Raw genomic sequence first — 17,361 nt, forward strand, 5'->3', positions numbered from 1 at the left:
GGTGTCCCTGTCCCCTCCCAGTGCCACCACACCCCGCGGTTCTCAGCGCTCTCCAGGTCCCTCTCAGCCCTCTGGAATTCCTGGGGTCACCAACAAACGCGGCTGCTGTGACTCAGAGACTGCCCCAAACCCCGTCCCAAACCCCAGCCCCGCAGGAGCCATCGGCACTTCGCAATTAGGGTAATTAGTAATTAGTAATTAATAATAGGGCTGGAGCTCCGGGCAAAGAGGCCTCTGGGATCCTCCAGACGGGTTTCAGGGGCCAAAACTCTGGGGTTTGGCATTTTTGGGGATTTGGGGGTTCACCTGGAATAAAAAAAATCCCATTTAATTCACCCCATGATACACCAGCCCTACAAAGGTCTGTGAAGGGGATTTTGGGGCTCACCTGGAATAAAAAATACCCTTTGATTCACCCCATGACCCTGCAGGGTCTGTGAGGAGAAACTGGGATCTCACCTGGAATTAAAAAAATCCTCTTTATCTCACCCCATGACCCTGCAGGGTCTGTGAGGGGGATTTGCAGCATAGTTGGTATAAAAAATTCCCCTTTAATTCACCCCATGACACACCAGCCCTACACGGCTCTGTGAAGGGGATTTGGGGCTCATCTGGAATAAAAAAATCCCATTTAATTCACCCCATGACACACCAGCCCTACACAGCTCTGTGAAGGGGATTTGGGATCTCACCTGGAATAAAAAATCCCATTTAATTCACCCCATGACACACCAGCCCTACACGGCTCTGTGAAGGGGATTTGGGATCTCACCTGGAATAAAAAATCCCATTTAATTCACTCCATGACACACCAGCCCTGCAAGGTCTGTGAGAGGGATTTTGGAGCTCACCTGGAATTAAAAAAATCCCCTTTAATTTACTCCATGACCCTGCAGGGTCTGTGAGGGGAAATTAGGATCTCACCTGGAATAAAAAAATCCTCTTTATCTGACCCCATGACACACCAGCCCTACAAGGGTCTGTGAGGCAGATTTGGGATCTCACCTGGAATAAAAAATCCCATTTAATTCACCTCATGACACAGCAGCCCTACAAGGGTCTGTGAAGGGCTTTTGGAGCTCACCTGGAATAAAAAAATCCCCTTTATCTCACTCCATGACCCTGCAGGGTCTGTGAGGGGAAATTAGGATCTCACCTGGAATAAAAAAATCCTCTTTATCTGACCCCATGACACACCAGCCCTACAAGGGTCTGTGAGTGGTTTTTTGGGACTCACCTGGAATAAAAAAAATCCCCTTTAATTCACTCACCCCATGCCACACCAGCCCTGCCTCTGCCTCCCAGATGCTTTTTCCCAAAAATCTTCTTCCAGTTCTGCACCAGGGCCCCCCTGGCTGGGAGGGAAGGGTGGGACACCCCAAAACGGGGGGAACAGCCCCAAAACGGGGGTGCGACACCCAAAAATGGGGAGGAACAGCCCCAAAACGGGGGGAACAGCCCCAGAATGAGCCCGAGCGTGCCCAGGTGGGCCGGGCTGGGCAGGCTGAGCTCAGCCAGGTGTGACAGGGACAATAAAACCTGCCCGGTCCCCGCCCAGCCAAAGGGGACAAAGGGGCTTTGTGCTGGCCCGGCTAAGCCGGGGCTGGATAAGGGCTGAGCAACGAGGCTCAATTTCAAATTTTAAAAGCTGAACAAGGGATAAAAGGGGTAAAATCCAGCAAACTGCCAAAAGCACAGCAATAGATATAGCAAATTTCCTTATGTACTTTTTCATTGCACTGTTTAAATGTATATTCATAGGCATTATATATCTATATATTTTAATATATTTATATATTTTTATATTTTAATATATTCTTAATACATTTTATGTTAAATCTAAATTATTATAAACATTATATTATATTCTATATAATTATAATAAATATAAATTACTGTACATCTAATTTATATTTACATATTTTATATAAAAATATAACATCTAGATATATAAATTTATATTTGAATGATATAATAATATAAATACAAAATATATTATATTATATTATAAATATCTTATAATTCTAATATAATTATATAATGTATTATAAATATCTTATAATGTAATTATAGTATAAATATATAATGTATTATAAATATCTTATAATATGATTATCATATAAATATATAATATATATGTCTATATAATATATATTATTTCTATTATATATAAAAATATTTGAGGGGTTTTTTTAATATGTCCTGGGAATTCTTTAGCTTTGTTTCGCCTCTGATTAATTTGATTTTTTGGGACTCGTGGATGCCATTTCGTCACAACGTAGATGCTGATTTTTCACAACAATTGGTTTATTCTGGGAGTTCCCTGCATTTCAGATTCCAACACCTCATCCTGGGTTTCCTCCTGAAATTCCTGGGATTTTCTCCTGGGATGGAGAGAGCTCCAGCGGGATGGGGGACAGGGGTGTCCCCAAGGCTGCTCCAGTGCCACCCTTGTGCAGGAGCTTTCATAGCAGCTTTTTGAGAAGAGCATCCACGTGGAAAGAATTCCCTACCAAGGTCATTGACAGAGAAACCAAGAAAGAAAGAAGGAAAAATAAGAGAAACCTGCAATTCTCTATTCCAAATCTATATTCTCTATTCCCTTTGTTTGTCATTCATGACCGATGAGCAAAGTTAAATTTATGAGTTTGATAAGACTGTATAAAAGCATGCGTGCTGCAATAGTTTAAACAGTTTAAACCTTCTGGAAATGGAGTTTGTTCCTTTGGATTGTCTCTGTTTTAGCCACAAAAATCTCCAGTGCCAAACCTGGCATGGAGCTGAGGGAGGAGGATGAGGAGGATGAGGAGCTCACCCCAGCCCGTGCCCCCGGGGTGACACAGCCTCCGTAAATGTCACCAGCAGGGAGATCCCTGTCCCACAAACAGGACAATATTTGCCTCCCCGAGGAGTTGGTGTCACTCTGTTTGCTCAGGGCTGCAGTTCCCAGCGGGGAATTCAGGAACAGAAACAAATTTTGGCTCCAAGGAGCCGCAGAGCCAACACCCAGAAATGCCAGAGGGGTCAGCCCGGGTGGGGGTTTGGGTGTCACAGCTCAGGCACCCTGGAGCAGGGACAGGACAGCAGGAAATGGCCTCCAGGTGCACCAGGGGAAGTTTAATTTGGAGATTAAGAAAGAATTTCCTCCCCCAGAGGGGAAAACAGCGCTGGCACAGCTGCCCAGGGCAGTGCTGGCGTCATTGCAGGGATTTCAGAGCTGGCCCTGGGACAGGTTCTGGGGGTGGCCCTGGCAGTGCTGGGGGAATGGTTGGGTTTTTAAAGGTCTTTTTAAACCCCAGTGATTCTGGGATCCCATCCTCAGCTGAGGGGGGTTTTCAGCAGCAAAGAAGGAGAGAGGGAAGGCAGGGGTGCCAGAGAACTTTTCCTACCACCAAACACTCCAATCCTGATTTTTCCCCTGCCCTGGGACCTGCAAAAGAAACTCACAAACACCCCAACTCCAATTCTAATTTTTCCCCTGCTCTGGGAATTGCAGAGCAATCCCACAAACACTCTAGACCCCCTAAAGCCAGCCCTGATTTATCTTCTGTCCTGGGACCTGCAGAACAAAGATACAAACACTGCCACCTCTTTAAACTCAATCCTGATTGATCCCCTGCTTTGGGAACTGCAGAAAAATCCCACAAACCCTCCAGACCCCCTAAAGCCAGCCCCGATTTAATCTCTGCTCTGTGAACTGCAAAACAAACTCACAAACATCCCAATCCTAATTTACCTCCTGCCCTGGAACCTGCAGGGCAAAAATACAAACACTCCCACCCCTCTAACCCAAATCCTGACTTATCCCCCGCTCTGAGACCTGCAGAACAATCCCACAAACGCTCCAGACCCCTCTAACCCCAGTCCTGATTTATCCCCTGCTCTGGAAATTGCAGAGCAATCCCACAAACATCCCAATCCCTCTAAACTCAATCCTGATTTATCCCCTGCCCTGGAGCCCTCCCAGAGCCCCTCCTGTGTCCCAGGGACAATGGGGACACCCCCAGAAAGCCCAGCAGCCCCAAACATCCCTTTGTAGCTGGAATTCAACCCCGCTGTTCCTCCCTGCAGGTTTGCACAAGAGCTTTCCCTGGCTCAGTGATGTTTGCATTGCACAAGGCCCAAACCACGCTCAGGGAAGGCTCCAAGCCCTGCAGAGCAAACAAACTGAGCAAGGAGAGGGGAAAAGGGAAAAGTGGCTGCTGTGACGTGTGCTGTGCCTCTGTGCCAGGGCTTGGGGAGCAGCAGGGCACTGAAATGGGACCAGCAGTGCCCCAGCCCCTCCTGCTCAGGATCCCATCCCTTCCCATGGGCCTTGGGGACACTCTGGGGACACTCCTGGCACAGCAGGGCCAGCAGGGTGAGGTGTGACAGATTTAGGGTCATTTACAGAGTGGTTTGCAGGAGGAGGAGGATCAGGGGTGACCAAGGCTGCTCAGGAGCCACCCCATGGATCCCATCCCATGGATCCCATCCCATCCCCATCTCATGGATCCCATCTCATGGATTCCATTCCATCCCATGGATCCCACCCCATCCCATCAAATTCCTTCCCATGGATCCCATTCCATGGATCTCACCCCATGGATCCCATCCCTTTCCATCCCATGGATCCTATTCCATGGATCCCATCCCATCCCCATCTTGTGGATTCCACCCCATCGTATTCCATTGCACCCCATGGATCCCTTCCCATGGATCCCATCTCATCCCACTCCATAGATCCCTTCCCATCCTATTCAGCTCCATCCCATGGACTCCACCCCATGGATCCCCTCCCAGACTCTCAGAGCTCCCAGCACCCCCAGCCCAGCAGTTGGGGTTTGGCCCCACATTCCCTGGGGGGGCAGGGAGAGGTGCTGGGGGCACCTCAAATGCTGCAGCTCCTGCTGGGGACCCTCATTGGGCTGGAATTGCCTCATTCCTCATTCCCAGCACAGGAAAAGGAGCTCCTGGAAAGGGGCTTGGGGTGCGCACAGCAAGGCTGGCACCTGGGGGTGGGCAGGGCAGCTTAACCTGCTGGGGAAGAAATGGAAATAGAGAGGGAAATGGAAATAAATATCAATATAAACAGGAAATATAGATGAGTATAAATTTAAAACATAAATATAAGTGGGAATATAAACATAAGTGTAATTATAGCTGTGGATATAAACAAAATATAATTATAAAATATAAATACACATTGTAATTATAAAATATAAATACAAATATAAAAAATATATAAATATTAATATAAAATATAAATTATAGATTATAAATATAAAATGTGTGCATACAGAGTCACCTGCAGTGGGTGCCAGGTCTCGCACAGCCCAATCCTGAAGATCAGAGCAGACCTCAGCTACTCCCTGTCTCACACTCTGCCTAAACCCCAAATGTTCCCCACCCTAAATGTGCTCCTTAAGTACCCTCTGAGCACCTGGCTGGGCCCAGCAGCTGCAGGTAATTCACCTCATTTTGTACCTAATTATTTCTTTTTTTTTTAATTATTATTTCTCAGAGCCTGAAACATTTGCTGGGATTTAATTTTGGGATCCCCTTGAGGCAGGAAGAAGAGGAGTTACACCAAATTTTCCCGGCGCTGACACATTTCTACTTGCTTAGAACGCAAAAAGGCCTTACACAGTATCAGTTTATTCCAAAAAGTTGATATTTACAGAGCAAAAATAAAAAATAATATATTGTTATTGCGGTGTCTTCTACGAGCAGTCAGTGCTGCTCTGCGCTTTCCGGTGGTGCTGTAGTCCCGTGTCACGACACACGGATCGCTTTCTGGTGGTGCTGTAGTCCCGTGTCACGACACGCTGCTCGCTTTCCGGCGGTGCTGTAGTCTCGTGTCACGACACGCTGCTCGCTTTCCGGTGGTGCTGTAATCCCGTGTCACGACACGCGGCTCGCTTTCCGGCGGTGCTGTAGTCCTGTGTCACGACACGCTGCTCGCTTTCCGGTGGTGCTGTAGTCCCGTGTCACGACACACGGCTCGCTTTCCGGCGGGGCTGTAGTCCCGTGTCACGACACACGGATCGCTTTCCGGTGGTGCTGTAGTCCCGTGTCACGACACGCTGCTCGCTTTCCGGTGGTGCTGTAGTCCCGTGTCACCACACGCGGCGCGCCTTGCGGCAGCCATGGCGGCGCGCTTCAGCGGGGTGCTGCAGCTGACGGATCTGGACGATTTCATCGCCCCCTCGCAGGTGACAGCGCCGGGGACGAGCCCTGAGGGGAGGCGGCGGTGCCGCCTCAGTCTCTGCCCCTCGGTGTCGCCGCACGGGACCGTGCCCGGCCAGAAACCCCTCCCGCTGCTGGGGGGGAAACGAGGGCTGGGAGCTGATCCTGGCGCAGGGACGGGACGGGGCTCGGGGACACTGTGGGACACCATGGGGACACCGCGGGGTCACTGGGACGCTGTGAGTCACCGTGGGGTCACTGTGGGGACAGTACGACACTGCCGGACACTGTGGGGACACTGTGGGACACCGGGGAGTCACTATAGGGTCACTGTTGGACGCTGTGGGGTCACACCCGAGATGTCGGTCCTGGATTTGTATCCAGATTCATACCCAGGGTTTGTATCCAAATTCACATCCAAATTCACATCCAGATTTATATCCAGATTCATATCCAGGATTTATATCCAGATTCATATCCAGGATTTGTATCCTGGATTCATATACAGATTATATCCAGTTTCATATCCAGATTTATATCCAGCTTTATGTCCTGTATTTCTGAGAAGCACAGCAGAAGAACCCAGCTGAGCTGGGAGTGTGGGCAGGGCAATAGCGAACCCCAAAATGGTGAATTCTCCCTGGCTTTGGGTTTGTAAGGGAATTCCTCAGGGAACAACCAGCCCTGCCTTTGCTCTGAGTGAGGGGTTCCTGCAGGGAGATCCATTTAGGGGAGCCTCAGAGTGCTCAGAGGAGGAGCAGGACATAGAGCCAGGGTGGGCTGAGCGCTAAAATCAGGATAAAATCAGGATAAAATCAGGATAAAATCCAGAAACCCCCTGGGACTCGTTCTGGGACAGCAGGGCAGGGTGGCACTGAGCCCCTTCTGTCCCCAGAGCCAGCTGGGCTGGGCACTGGCACCTCCCTGCAGCTGAGCTGGGACCTGTCCTGGATTTTGGAGAGGAGGAGGAGGAGGAGGAGGAAGGGGCTGTTCCTGCCACAGCTGCAGAGCCAGAGCTGAGCTCAGGAGCAGAGCTGGGCCGGGATGATGCTGGAGAATTGTTCCTCCTGCTCCCAGGGGGTGAGAGAAATTCCAGCCTGGACTGGGGGCAGGATCCAGAGCTGCCCTTTGATCCCTTTAGCTCTTTATTTTTTATTCAATCCCCTAGATTTATTTTTTGTTTAATCCCCTATTTTTTAAATTTCATTCCAAATTTTTGTAATCCCCTATATTTATTTTTGTCCAATCTTCTATATTTATTTTTTATTGAATCCCCTATTTTTTAAAACTTAATTCCCAATATTTATTTTTATTTAATCCGCTATATTTTTTATTAAATCCCCTATATTTATTTTTTATCAATCCCAAATACTTATTTTTTATTTAATGCCCTATATTTATTTTTTATCCAATCTCCTATATTGATTTTTTTATTAAATCCCCAATATTTTTATCCAATTCCCTAATATTTATTTTTTATTTAATCCCCAATATTGATTTTTTATTCAATCCTCTATACTTATTTTTATCCAATCCCCTATATTTATTTTTTATTCAATCCCCTATATTGATTTTTATCCCATCCCCTATATTGATTTTTTATCCAATTCCCTAATATTTATTTTTTATTCAATCCCCTATATTGATTTTTATCCAATCTCCTATATTGATTTTTTATCAATCCCCAATATTAATTTCTTATTAAATTCCCAATATTTATTTTTTATTTATTCCCCTCAATTGATTTTTATTCAATCTCCAATATTGATTTTTTTACCCAATCCCCTCTTCCTTGCTCAGCTCCTCACCTCCAGGCTCTGCTGCTCTTTCAGGAATGCATCAAACCTGTCAAAGTGGACAAAAAGCCTGGAAAAGCAGCAGCCAAGATCAGGATTGAAGCTGATGGAAGCTATTTCCAGGTCAATCAGGTATGTGGGGTCTTTGTTCACTGAAAAAACCCAGAAAAATCAGTGTATTTTAAATATTTTAATTATCTACATCCATTTAATGCCTCAAAAGAGATGCTGTCAGCATTCCAGTTTTTTTTTTCTTTTTAATTTATAATAAATAATTCCAATTTTGTGCCACTTCTATGCTCTGAAACGCTGGCATTAATTACTGATTATTAATATAAGAGCACATAAGCTAAGATTCTATTAAACTTTAATTTATCAGTATTTTAATTTATAACTTCTTTTCAAAGCAGTCACTTTATACTCAGTAATTCCAATTTATTCCAGTTTTTTATACTCTGAAACACTGCTATTAATTGGCAGATTAATGGATGATTTTCATTAGAGAGCAGATAAAATGAAAAGTTTATTTATTTTATCAATATTTAAGGATTGGCAGTTCCAGGTTGGTTCTGACAATCTCCTTGTGCTCACTCAGAGATTTAATCAAGATATTTTTAATAAATCATGCTGGATTAAAAAAATAATAATTCAAATTATTTCTTTAAAAGCTTGAAAAATTCAGGCTGAGTTTTTCCTGTTTTCACCAAAAAAAGTTGGCACAGCTCAGTTAACCAGGCTGGGAATCCCTCTGGGAATGGAACTTGAGGCAGATTTTGATTTAAAAAAAGGAGGGCACAGCACTTCCAAAGGAATCTGGTTCCTTATTTTAAAATATTAATAGTGCCTCGTTTCCTGGTCTATTTCTGGCCATGATTGGAGGAGAATCTCTTGGGAAAATCAAATTATTCAGGGCAGGTAGAAGGGAAATATTCCCTTCCAGTGTCTGGGATGAAATCTCCTTTGCTGTGCCAAATAATCCCATTAAAAGCAGCCAAATTCAGGTGGCTTTGTCCTCATCTCATTAAAAAGAAAGATGTAAAAATCAAAATAACAACCCCTTCGTTATTTGTAACAAAGTGGGAAAACTTCTCCTTTAATTCTGGGCTCAGAACTGAGCCTGCTTTGGGATTTTTGGTGGGTTTTTTTTGTAGGATGGGGAATCCCAGAAGCTGGAGAAGGCCAAAATCACCCTGAATGATTGCCTGGCCTGCAGTGGCTGCATCACCTCAGCTGAGAGTGTCCTGGTGAGCCAGCAGAGCCACGGGGAGCTCTGCAAGGTGCTGGCCCAAAACAAGGTGGGTTCCCCTCATCCTGCAGGAAAAGGGGGAAAATCCACAGGAAAAGGGGAAAAAATCCACAGGGAAAGGGGGAAAAATCCACCGGGAAAGGGGGAAAAATCCACAGGAAAAGGGGGAAAAATCCACAGGAAAAGGGGGGAAAATCCACAGGAAAATGGAGAAAAATCCACAGGAAAATGGAGAAAAAATCCACAGGGAAAGAGGAAAAAATCCACAGGGAAAGAGGAAAAAATCCACCGGGAAAGGGGGAAAAATCCACAGGAAAAGGGGAAAAATCCGCAGGGAAAGAGGAAAAAATCCACAGGGAAAAGGGGGAAAATCCACAGGAAAAGGGGGAAAAATCCACAGGAAAAGGGGGAAAATCCACAGGGAAAGGGGGAAAAATCCACCGGGAAAGGGGGAAAAATCCACAGGAAAAGGGGGGAAAATCCACAGGAAAAGGGGGAAAAATCCACAGGAAAAGGGGGAAAATCCACAGGAAAATGGAGAAAAAATCCACAGGGAAAGAGGAAAAAATCCACAGGGAAAGAGGAAAAAATCCACCGGGAAAGGGGGAAAAATCCACAGGAAAAGGGGGAAAATCCACAGGAAAGGGGGAAAAATCCACAGGAAAAGAGGAAAAAATCCACCGGGAAAGGGGGAAAAATCCACAGGAAAAGGGGGAAAAATCCACAGGAAAAGGGGGAAAATCCACAGGAAAGGGGGGAAAATCCACAAGAAAGGGGGAAAAATCCACAGGAAAAGAGGAAAAAATCCACAGGAAAAGGGGGAAAATCCACAGGAAAAGGGGGGAAAAATCCACAGGAAAAGGGGGAAAAATCCGCAGGAAAAGGGGGAAAAATCCACAGGAAAAGGGGGGAAAAATCCGCAGGAAAAGGTGGAAAAATCCGCAGGAAAAGGGGGGAAAATCCACAGGAAAAGGGGGAAAAATCCACAGGAAATGGAGAAAAATCCACAGGGAAAAGGGGAAAAATCCACAGGAAAAGGAGGAAAAATCCACAGGAAAAGAGGAAAAAATCTACATGGAAAGAGGAAAAAATCCATAGGGAAAGAGGAAAAAATCCACAGGAAAAGGGGGAAAATCCACAGGAAAAGAGGAAAAAATCTGCTGGGAAAAGGGGAAAAATCCACAGGAAAAGAAGAAAAATCCACAGGGAAAGAGGAAAAAATCCACAGGAAAAGGGGGAAAAATCCAGGGAAAGGGAATTCCTGAGCCCTCAGGGATCCCACTGCTCTCATGGGGTTTATTCTCATTTTTAAAGTTGTGAGGGTGAGCCTGGGGAGCTCTGTGGTGCTGCCAGCTCTGCCTGTGCCACACGCTGGGGTTTATTCTCATTTTCCAAGGGTTTGGTGCAAATTCCTGCCATGGGGTGAGCCCTGTGGTGCTGCCAGCTGTGCCACTTTGGGGTTTATTCTCATTTTCCAAGGGTTTGGTGCAAATTCCTGCCATGGGGTGAGCCCTGTGGTGCTGCCAGCTGTGCCACTTTGGGGTTTATTCTCATTTTCCAAGGGTTTGGTGTAAATTCCTGCCATGGGGTGAGCCCTGTGGTGCTGCCAGCTGTGGCACTTTGGGGCTGTTTGGTGTTTTCCAGGCTGCTGCTGCCCACGAGCAGAAGCTGGTGGTGGTTTCTGTGTCCCCCCAGTCCAGAGCCTCCCTGGCTGCCAGGTGCAAACTGGGGTTGCTGGAGACAGCCCAGAAGCTGACCACCTTCCTCAAGGGCTTAGGCAAGTGTGGGGTTTGCTGCTCTCTGGGCTGAGCTCAGGTTAAAGGGATTTAACCCCCAGGGGCATTCCAGACTGTCCCAAACTTCAGTCACACAGTGAGCTTGGAGAGAGGGGAGGAAAGTTTGAAAAAGCTTGGGAAAAGGAGGGGAAGGGATTTTTTACAAGGGCAGGACAGGGACAGGTGGGATTTTGGGAAGGAATTCCTGGCTGGGAGGGTGGGCAGGCCTTGGCACAGATTCCCAGAGAAGCTGGGGCTGCCCTGGATCCCTGGCAGTGCCCAGGGCCAGGCTGGCTCACCCTGGGGTAGTGGGAGATGTCCCTGGCTGAGCTTTGAGGTCCTTTCCAACCCAAACCATTCCATCAGCCCATAAAACCTGTAAAGAACCACTGAAAACAATTTAACATTTTACATTTCCACCTCTCCTGTCACCTTTCCTCCTTTTCCCCTGCTGAAAAACATCCCCTGCCAACTGCAGGGCTCTGTACCTGTGCCTGAGCCTGCCCCTGGTTGAAATGGGAGGATTTTTGCTGTGTTTTGCTGTGTCCTGAGGGTTCTAACCCAGCTGCTGTCCTGCCCAGGGGTGCACCACGTGTTTGACACAACCTTCTCCAGGAACTTCAGCCTCCTGGAGAGCCAGCAGGAGTTTGTGAGGCGCTTCCAGAGACAAGCAGAGGACAACAAGGCCCTGCCCATGCTGGCCTCTGCCTGCCCAGGTATGCCTGCAGTTCCAGCTGCAATCCCAAGCCCAGCAGCTGCTCAGAAAGCTGCAGATGGATGTTCTGACCTGCAGGATGATTCTCCTCACAGCACAGATTGTGGTGCTAAAGCAGTGGAGAGACACCTGAAAATCAATCTGGGCTGACACTTGCTTTGCTTTTTGTGCTGAAAATGGCACCAAACCTGGGTTTTGGGAGGATGGGCAGAGTGAAGGCCTGATTCTTATTTTTTAATTAATTTTTGGGTGATGTTCCTTGCAGGCTGGATCTGCTATGCTGAGAAAACCCACGGCAGCTTCATCATCCCCCACATCAGCACCACCAAATCCCCCCAGCAGGTCATGGGCTCCCTGGTCAAGGGCTACTTTGCAGAGCAGCAGGTACAGCTCTAAAAATGCTCTTCTTACTGCACAGCTCCTCCAATCCAACACTTCAGGCTGATTATTTATAAATTTGCTGTGTAATACACACTTAAGGGTCAGTATTGCCTTGCAGAAGGCAGAAATCTTCCTCACTTCTGTCTTAGCTAATGAATAGTAATTAGGGCAGAACACTGAGCCTGGGCTAATTAACTTAAAGCCTCTGAATTATTTGGGAGAGCTGAGGAACTTTTATTATTACTATTATTTTCAGTGTCTTTGTGCCATTGTTGTTTAAATTTGGTGAATAATTTCAAATAAGTGACCCAAGCCAAGGCTGCAGTGGGTGCTTAGGTGCAGATCCAAAGGTGATCCCTCATTCCCAGCCTCATGTTCTGCTGCTCTCCTCAGCCTGGAACCTCTGGAATCTTCCCAGGGGGGAGCTGGAGATTCCCCACAGCCACCAAGGGGCTGGGATTTCTCCTGGGGGTTACTGCCTGTCACACTTGCATGAGGCAGCTGCGGATTTGGAACAAAATTTGGCAATTTCTGGGAATATTTGGCACAAGAGACTGAAACAGGAGCCCAGGGTCAGTGACCTGATTGCTCAGCCTGTGTTTGTAGGTTGGATGATCCTGAGGTTTTGTGGGACTCCAGATCAAGCCCTGAGGGGCTGGGAGGAAGTTTATCCCCTAATGCCTTCATTAGGGATTATTGGCTCTCTGCCTGACCTTGGATCATTGCACCAGAGTGAGGGAAACTTCCAGGAGCTGAAGGAGAGATGGAAAGGGATTATTGCTCCCTGGGAGGGTGGGGAGGGGCTGGGATGGGATTCCCAGTGCAGCTGGGGCTGCCCCTGGATCCCTGGAATGCCCAAGGCCAGGCTGGATGGGGACTGGAGCAGCTTGGGACAGTGGGAGGTGTTGGGGTTTAAGGTCCTTCCACCCCAAACCATTCCAGGGTTCCATGAAACCTCTGAAGCTCCATAACTGCTGTCACTGCCTGCAGCTGAAATTGAAATAATTTCATTTACTCATAAATATATAAATACACAAATGCTCATAGTGGGGCCATTCCAGGGGCACAGTGGCATCATTTCCCCCACTCCTTTGCCCCTGCAATGCTCTCCCTGGGGCCAGGGGGATTTGAGCAGCCCAAATCTCCCTTGCAGCACCTGCCCCCTGACAGGATCTACCACGTCACTGTCATGCCCTGCTATGACAAAAAGCTGGAGGCCTCCAGGCCAGACTTCTTCAACCAGGAATTCCAGACCAGGGATGTGGATTGTGTCATCACCACAGGTAAGCAGAGCCACAGGAGAGTCCCAATTCCAGCAAATTCTGGGAGCTTTGCAGTGTTCCCTGGCTTCTCTAACCCTTTGTCTCTGACAGAGGTTGGATATTGATCTATATTTACATTTAATAGTGCAAATCATGCCCTGGTAAAATGCAGGGGCGGTTTAGGGACTGCTCTGTGGGGTTTGTTTGCCTGTATCCCAAAAATAAGAACTCTTTGTGCCTGGTTCTGCCCTAGGAGAAGTGCTGAAGCTGCTGGAGCAAGAAGGAGTGTCCCTGTCAGATGTAGATCCTTCTCCCTTGGACACCATGTAAGAGCAAAATCCCATTTCAGTCCTGTTCCTTTTCCTCCTGGATTTAGGGAGTTCAGGTTTTCCCTGCTTCCTCTCTTCCAGGATTCAGAGAGTTCAGAATTCTCTTTCCTCCAGGATTTAGGGACTTCAGAATTCCCCTTTTCCTGTTCCTTTTCCTCTGGGATTTAGGGAGTCCAGAATTCCCTTTTCTATGTGTGCCCTCAAGCCCTGAGGGTGCTGCTCTGTGCCCCCCAAGCTCTGAGGGTTCTGTGTGTGCTCTGAGGGTGCTGTGTGTGCTCTGAGGGTTCTGTGTGTGCTCTGAGGGCTCTGTGTGTGCCCCCCAGGCTCTGAGGGTTCTGTGTGTGCTCTGAGGGCTCTGTGTGTGCTCTGAGGGCTCTCTGTGTGCCCCCCAGGCTCTGAGGGTTCTGTGTGTGCTCTGAGGGTTCTGTGTGTGCCCCACAAGCCCTGAGGGTGCTGTGTGTGTCCCCCAAGCCCTGAGGGCTCTGTGTGTGCTCTGAGGGTTCTGTGTGTGCCCGTCAGGCTCTGAGGGCTCTGTGTGCCCCCCAGGCTCTGAGGGCTCTGTGTGTGCTCTGAGGGCTCTGTGTGTGCTCTGAGGGTGCTGTGTGTGCCCCCCAAGCCCTGAGGGTTCTGTGTGTGCCCCCCAGGCTCTGAGGGTTCTGTGTGTGCTCTGAGGATGCTGTGTGTGCCCCCCAAGCCCTGAGGGCTCTGTGTGTGCTCTGAGGGCTCTCTGTGTGCTCTGAGGGCTCTGTGTGTGCTCTGAGGGCTCTCTGTGTGCCCCCCAGGCTCTGAGGGTTCTGTGTGTGCTCTGAGGGCTCTCTGTGTGCCCCCCAAGCCCTGAGGGCTCTGTGTGTGCTCTGAGGGCTCTGTGTGTGCTCTGAGGGCTCTGTGTGTGCCCCCCAAGCCCTGAGGGCTCTGTGTGTGCCCCCCAAGCCCTGAGGGCTCTCTGTGTGCCCCCCAGGCTCTGAGGGCTCTGTGTGTGCTCTGAGGGCTCTGTGTGTGCCCCCCAGGCTCTGAGGGCTCTCTGTGTGCCCCCCAGGCTCTGAGGGCTCTGTGTGTGCTCTGAGGGCTCTGTGTGTGCTCTGAGGGTTCTGTGTGTGCTCTGAGGGTGCTGTGTGTGCCCCACAAGCCCTGAGGGTGCTGTGTGTGCTCTGAGGGTGCTGTGTGTGCCCCCCAGGCTCTGAGGGCTCTCTGTGTGCCCCCCAGGCTCTGAGGGCTCTGTGTGTGCCCCCCAGGCTCTGAGGGTTCTGTGTGTGCCCCCCAAGCCCTGAGGGCTCTGTGTGTGCCCCCCAGGCTCTGAGGGCTCTGTGTGTGCTCTGAGGGTTCTGTGTGTGCCCCCCAAGCCCTGAGGGCTCTGTGTGTGCCCCCCAGGCTCTGAGGGTTCTGTGTGTGCTCTGAGGGCTCTCTGTGTGCCCCCCAAGCCCTGAGGGTTCTGTGTGTGCCCCTCAGGCTCGGCAGGGCTGCAGAGGAGCTGAGCTCTCACCGCGGTGGGGGCTCAGGGGGGTTCCTGGAGCACATCTTCATCCACGCTGCCCGCGAGCTCTTCGGCATCCACGGCGCCTCCATCCACTACAGACCCCTCAAGTAAGGAGCTGCAACCCCACTGAGAACTCTGGGTTTTCTCAGGAATCCTCTCCCCGTTGATAGGCTGAATTTTTGGGGGTTTTTTGCAATGTTAAAGTTCACGTCCAGGCTGAGATTGGCTGCTCCGTCCCGCAGCTGCTCAGCAATAATCAGCCAATATTAAATAAATCAGCCAATTCCAGGGAGAATTCCAGCCCCACCCTGCAGTTTGGCCTGGTGGATTTTCCCACTGATAATTTTTAGAATAATTATAGAATTTTAGAGTAATTGAGAAGGTAGAGCTGTCGTGGAGCTGGGGTTCCTCACCTTGGATCAGGCCCATCAGGGAGATTTATCACTGATTATTGATCCCAAAAAGCCTTGTGGGAGGGTTTTGGGGCTCTGCTTAACTCGAGTGAGACACAAAATTAATCACTGAATTTGGGCATTGAGGTTCATCCACCTGAGATTCCTGCTGCCTTCCCAGTTCTAATTTAATGTATCCTTTAGAATTAATTATATCCCTAAGGAACAATTTTTATGTTTAAGATTCCCTGGTTTAGGAAGCAGAAAAAGCAGTCTCAAAAACTTGATAAAAATCAAATTACTTACTTTTTTATCAGGACCAAGTATTCCCACTAACCTTAGAAATCTGGAATCCTCAATCAGGGTTTGCTCCCATGTTTTATGATCCAGCAGAAGTCAAAAATCCCCAGTTGGTGTTGGCTGAAGGAACTCAGGGAGGGGCTCCCTGTGCTGAGCTTGTCAGGCTTTATCCTCCTGCAAACTCTGCTCAGGTGGCCCCAGGAAGGTTCTGGAAGGAATTCCTTCCTGTTTTCCTTGGGTGGCCCAGAACTGGGACAGCTCTTGAGCGAGACTCACAAAGAATTTGGGTTTTGCTCTTTGAAGCTTAAAATAGATTTTAATAGATTTGGAGAAGCCACTTGCTGTGCTCTGCTCCCTCAGGAACAAGGACTTCCAGGAGGTGACCCTGGAGAGGGATGGGCAGGTCCTGCTGCACTTTGCCCTGGCCTATGGCTTCAGGAACATCCAGAACCTGGTGCAGAAGCTCAAGAGAGGGAAGTGCCCCTATCACTACGTGGAGGTCATGGCCTGTCCCTCAGGTGAGGCTGCTCCAAATCCTGGGGGAGCTCCAGGGCAATCCAGACAGGAGAAAAGGGAGATTCCTCACCCCCTTGGGCTGTGGCAGCCACACCATCACCTACCTCTGAGCCAGAAATTCCTCAGGATTTAAAGAATTGCAGCTGAATTCCATCACACAACATTTTCATAATTAATTAATTAATTGCTTTTAAGGAGGATTTCCTGAGCTCTGGTACCTGAGGGGATTTTCCCCCTGAAATTGCCCAAACCTGACATCACACTGACAGAAAATGCTGCTGTGGCTGGTGGAGGAATATTCAATATTTGATTCCATTTTCCCTGTGCTGCTGTTGGCTCCCTTGGGAGAGGGGCAGCCCTGAGGTTCCCTTGGAGCTGCTCCTTCCCAAGGACCCCCCCAGCCCCCAGAACTCATCCCAGGCACTTTTCCCCTTCCTGCAAGGCTGGGCTCACTGGGCTGGGCTCAGGCTCCCTCCTGGGGGCAGCAGATAAGAGATAAGAGCTGGCAGAGCCCCAGCTGGAGGCAGCCCACATCTCCCTGCTGCTGGCAGATAACCGGGAGGGCACCTCCGTCCCTGGGCTGTTTCCATCCCTGCAGCTGTTTGACCTGGAATTCCTGAGGATGTTTTCCCAGCTGAAGTTATTGAAGTTATTAATCTCTTTTGTTTTTCTCCCCCCAGGCTGTCTGAATGGAGGAGGGCAGATCAAACTGGAGGGGGAATCCAGCAAGGAGGAGCTGCAGCAGGTGGAGAGGCTGTATGAATCCCTGAGGGCTGAGGAGCCAGAGCAGAACCGGGCAGTGAGGGAGCTCTATGAGCACTGGCTGGGGGGCTGGGGCTCACACAGGGCCCTGCAGGTGCTGCACACCCAGTACCACGCTGTGGAGAGAGCCAGCTCTGCCCTCAGCATCAAATGGTGACAGCTGCCCTGCCCAGGAGAGCCTCAGTGCCTTCTGACCTCCACTGCTGATCCTGCAGGGACTCTGGGCAGCCCCTGCCTCTGGGGAA

At 48.9% G+C, this 17,361-nt stretch overlaps 1 protein-coding gene across 1 annotated transcript; it reads left to right on the forward strand.

Moving 5' to 3' along the window:
* Positions 1–5,887: 5,887 nt before the first annotated feature.
* CIAO3 (cytosolic iron-sulfur assembly component 3) lies at positions 5,888–17,280 on the forward strand. Its single transcript, XM_054270824.1, has 11 exons — positions 5,888–6,194; positions 8,001–8,096; positions 9,116–9,259; positions 10,855–10,987; positions 11,567–11,701; positions 11,966–12,084; positions 13,235–13,364; positions 13,597–13,669; positions 15,119–15,253; positions 16,199–16,356; positions 17,035–17,280. Exons 1-11 carry the CDS (start codon positions 6,129–6,131, stop codon positions 17,271–17,273), a joined length of 1,428 nt encoding a protein of 475 aa, XP_054126799.1. The 5' UTR covers positions 5,888–6,128; the 3' UTR covers positions 17,274–17,280.
* The last annotated feature ends 81 nt before the right edge of the window (positions 17,281–17,361 follow it).

Source organism: Melozone crissalis, unplaced genomic scaffold (genome assembly GCF_028551555.1).
Source record: "Melozone crissalis strain CALT ecotype California unplaced genomic scaffold, PUWL_Pcris_2 ptg000012l_1, whole genome shotgun sequence".
Taxonomy (NCBI): Eukaryota; Metazoa; Chordata; class Aves; order Passeriformes; family Passerellidae; genus Melozone; species Melozone crissalis.

Bases quoted from the DNA above. Each gene is read 5' to 3' on its own strand.
- CIAO3 (XM_054270824.1), top strand. From the start codon at position 6,129: ATGGCGGCGCGCTTCAGCGGGGTGCTGCAGCTGACGGATCTGGACGAT. The intron at 11,702-11,965 runs GTATGCCTGCAG...TGTTCCTTGCAG, and splicing joins GCTGGCCTCTGCCTGCCCAG to GCTGGATCTGCTATGCTGAG. The intron at 13,365-13,596 runs GTAAGCAGAGCC...GTTCTGCCCTAG, and splicing joins GGATTGTGTCATCACCACAG to GAGAAGTGCTGAAGCTGCTG.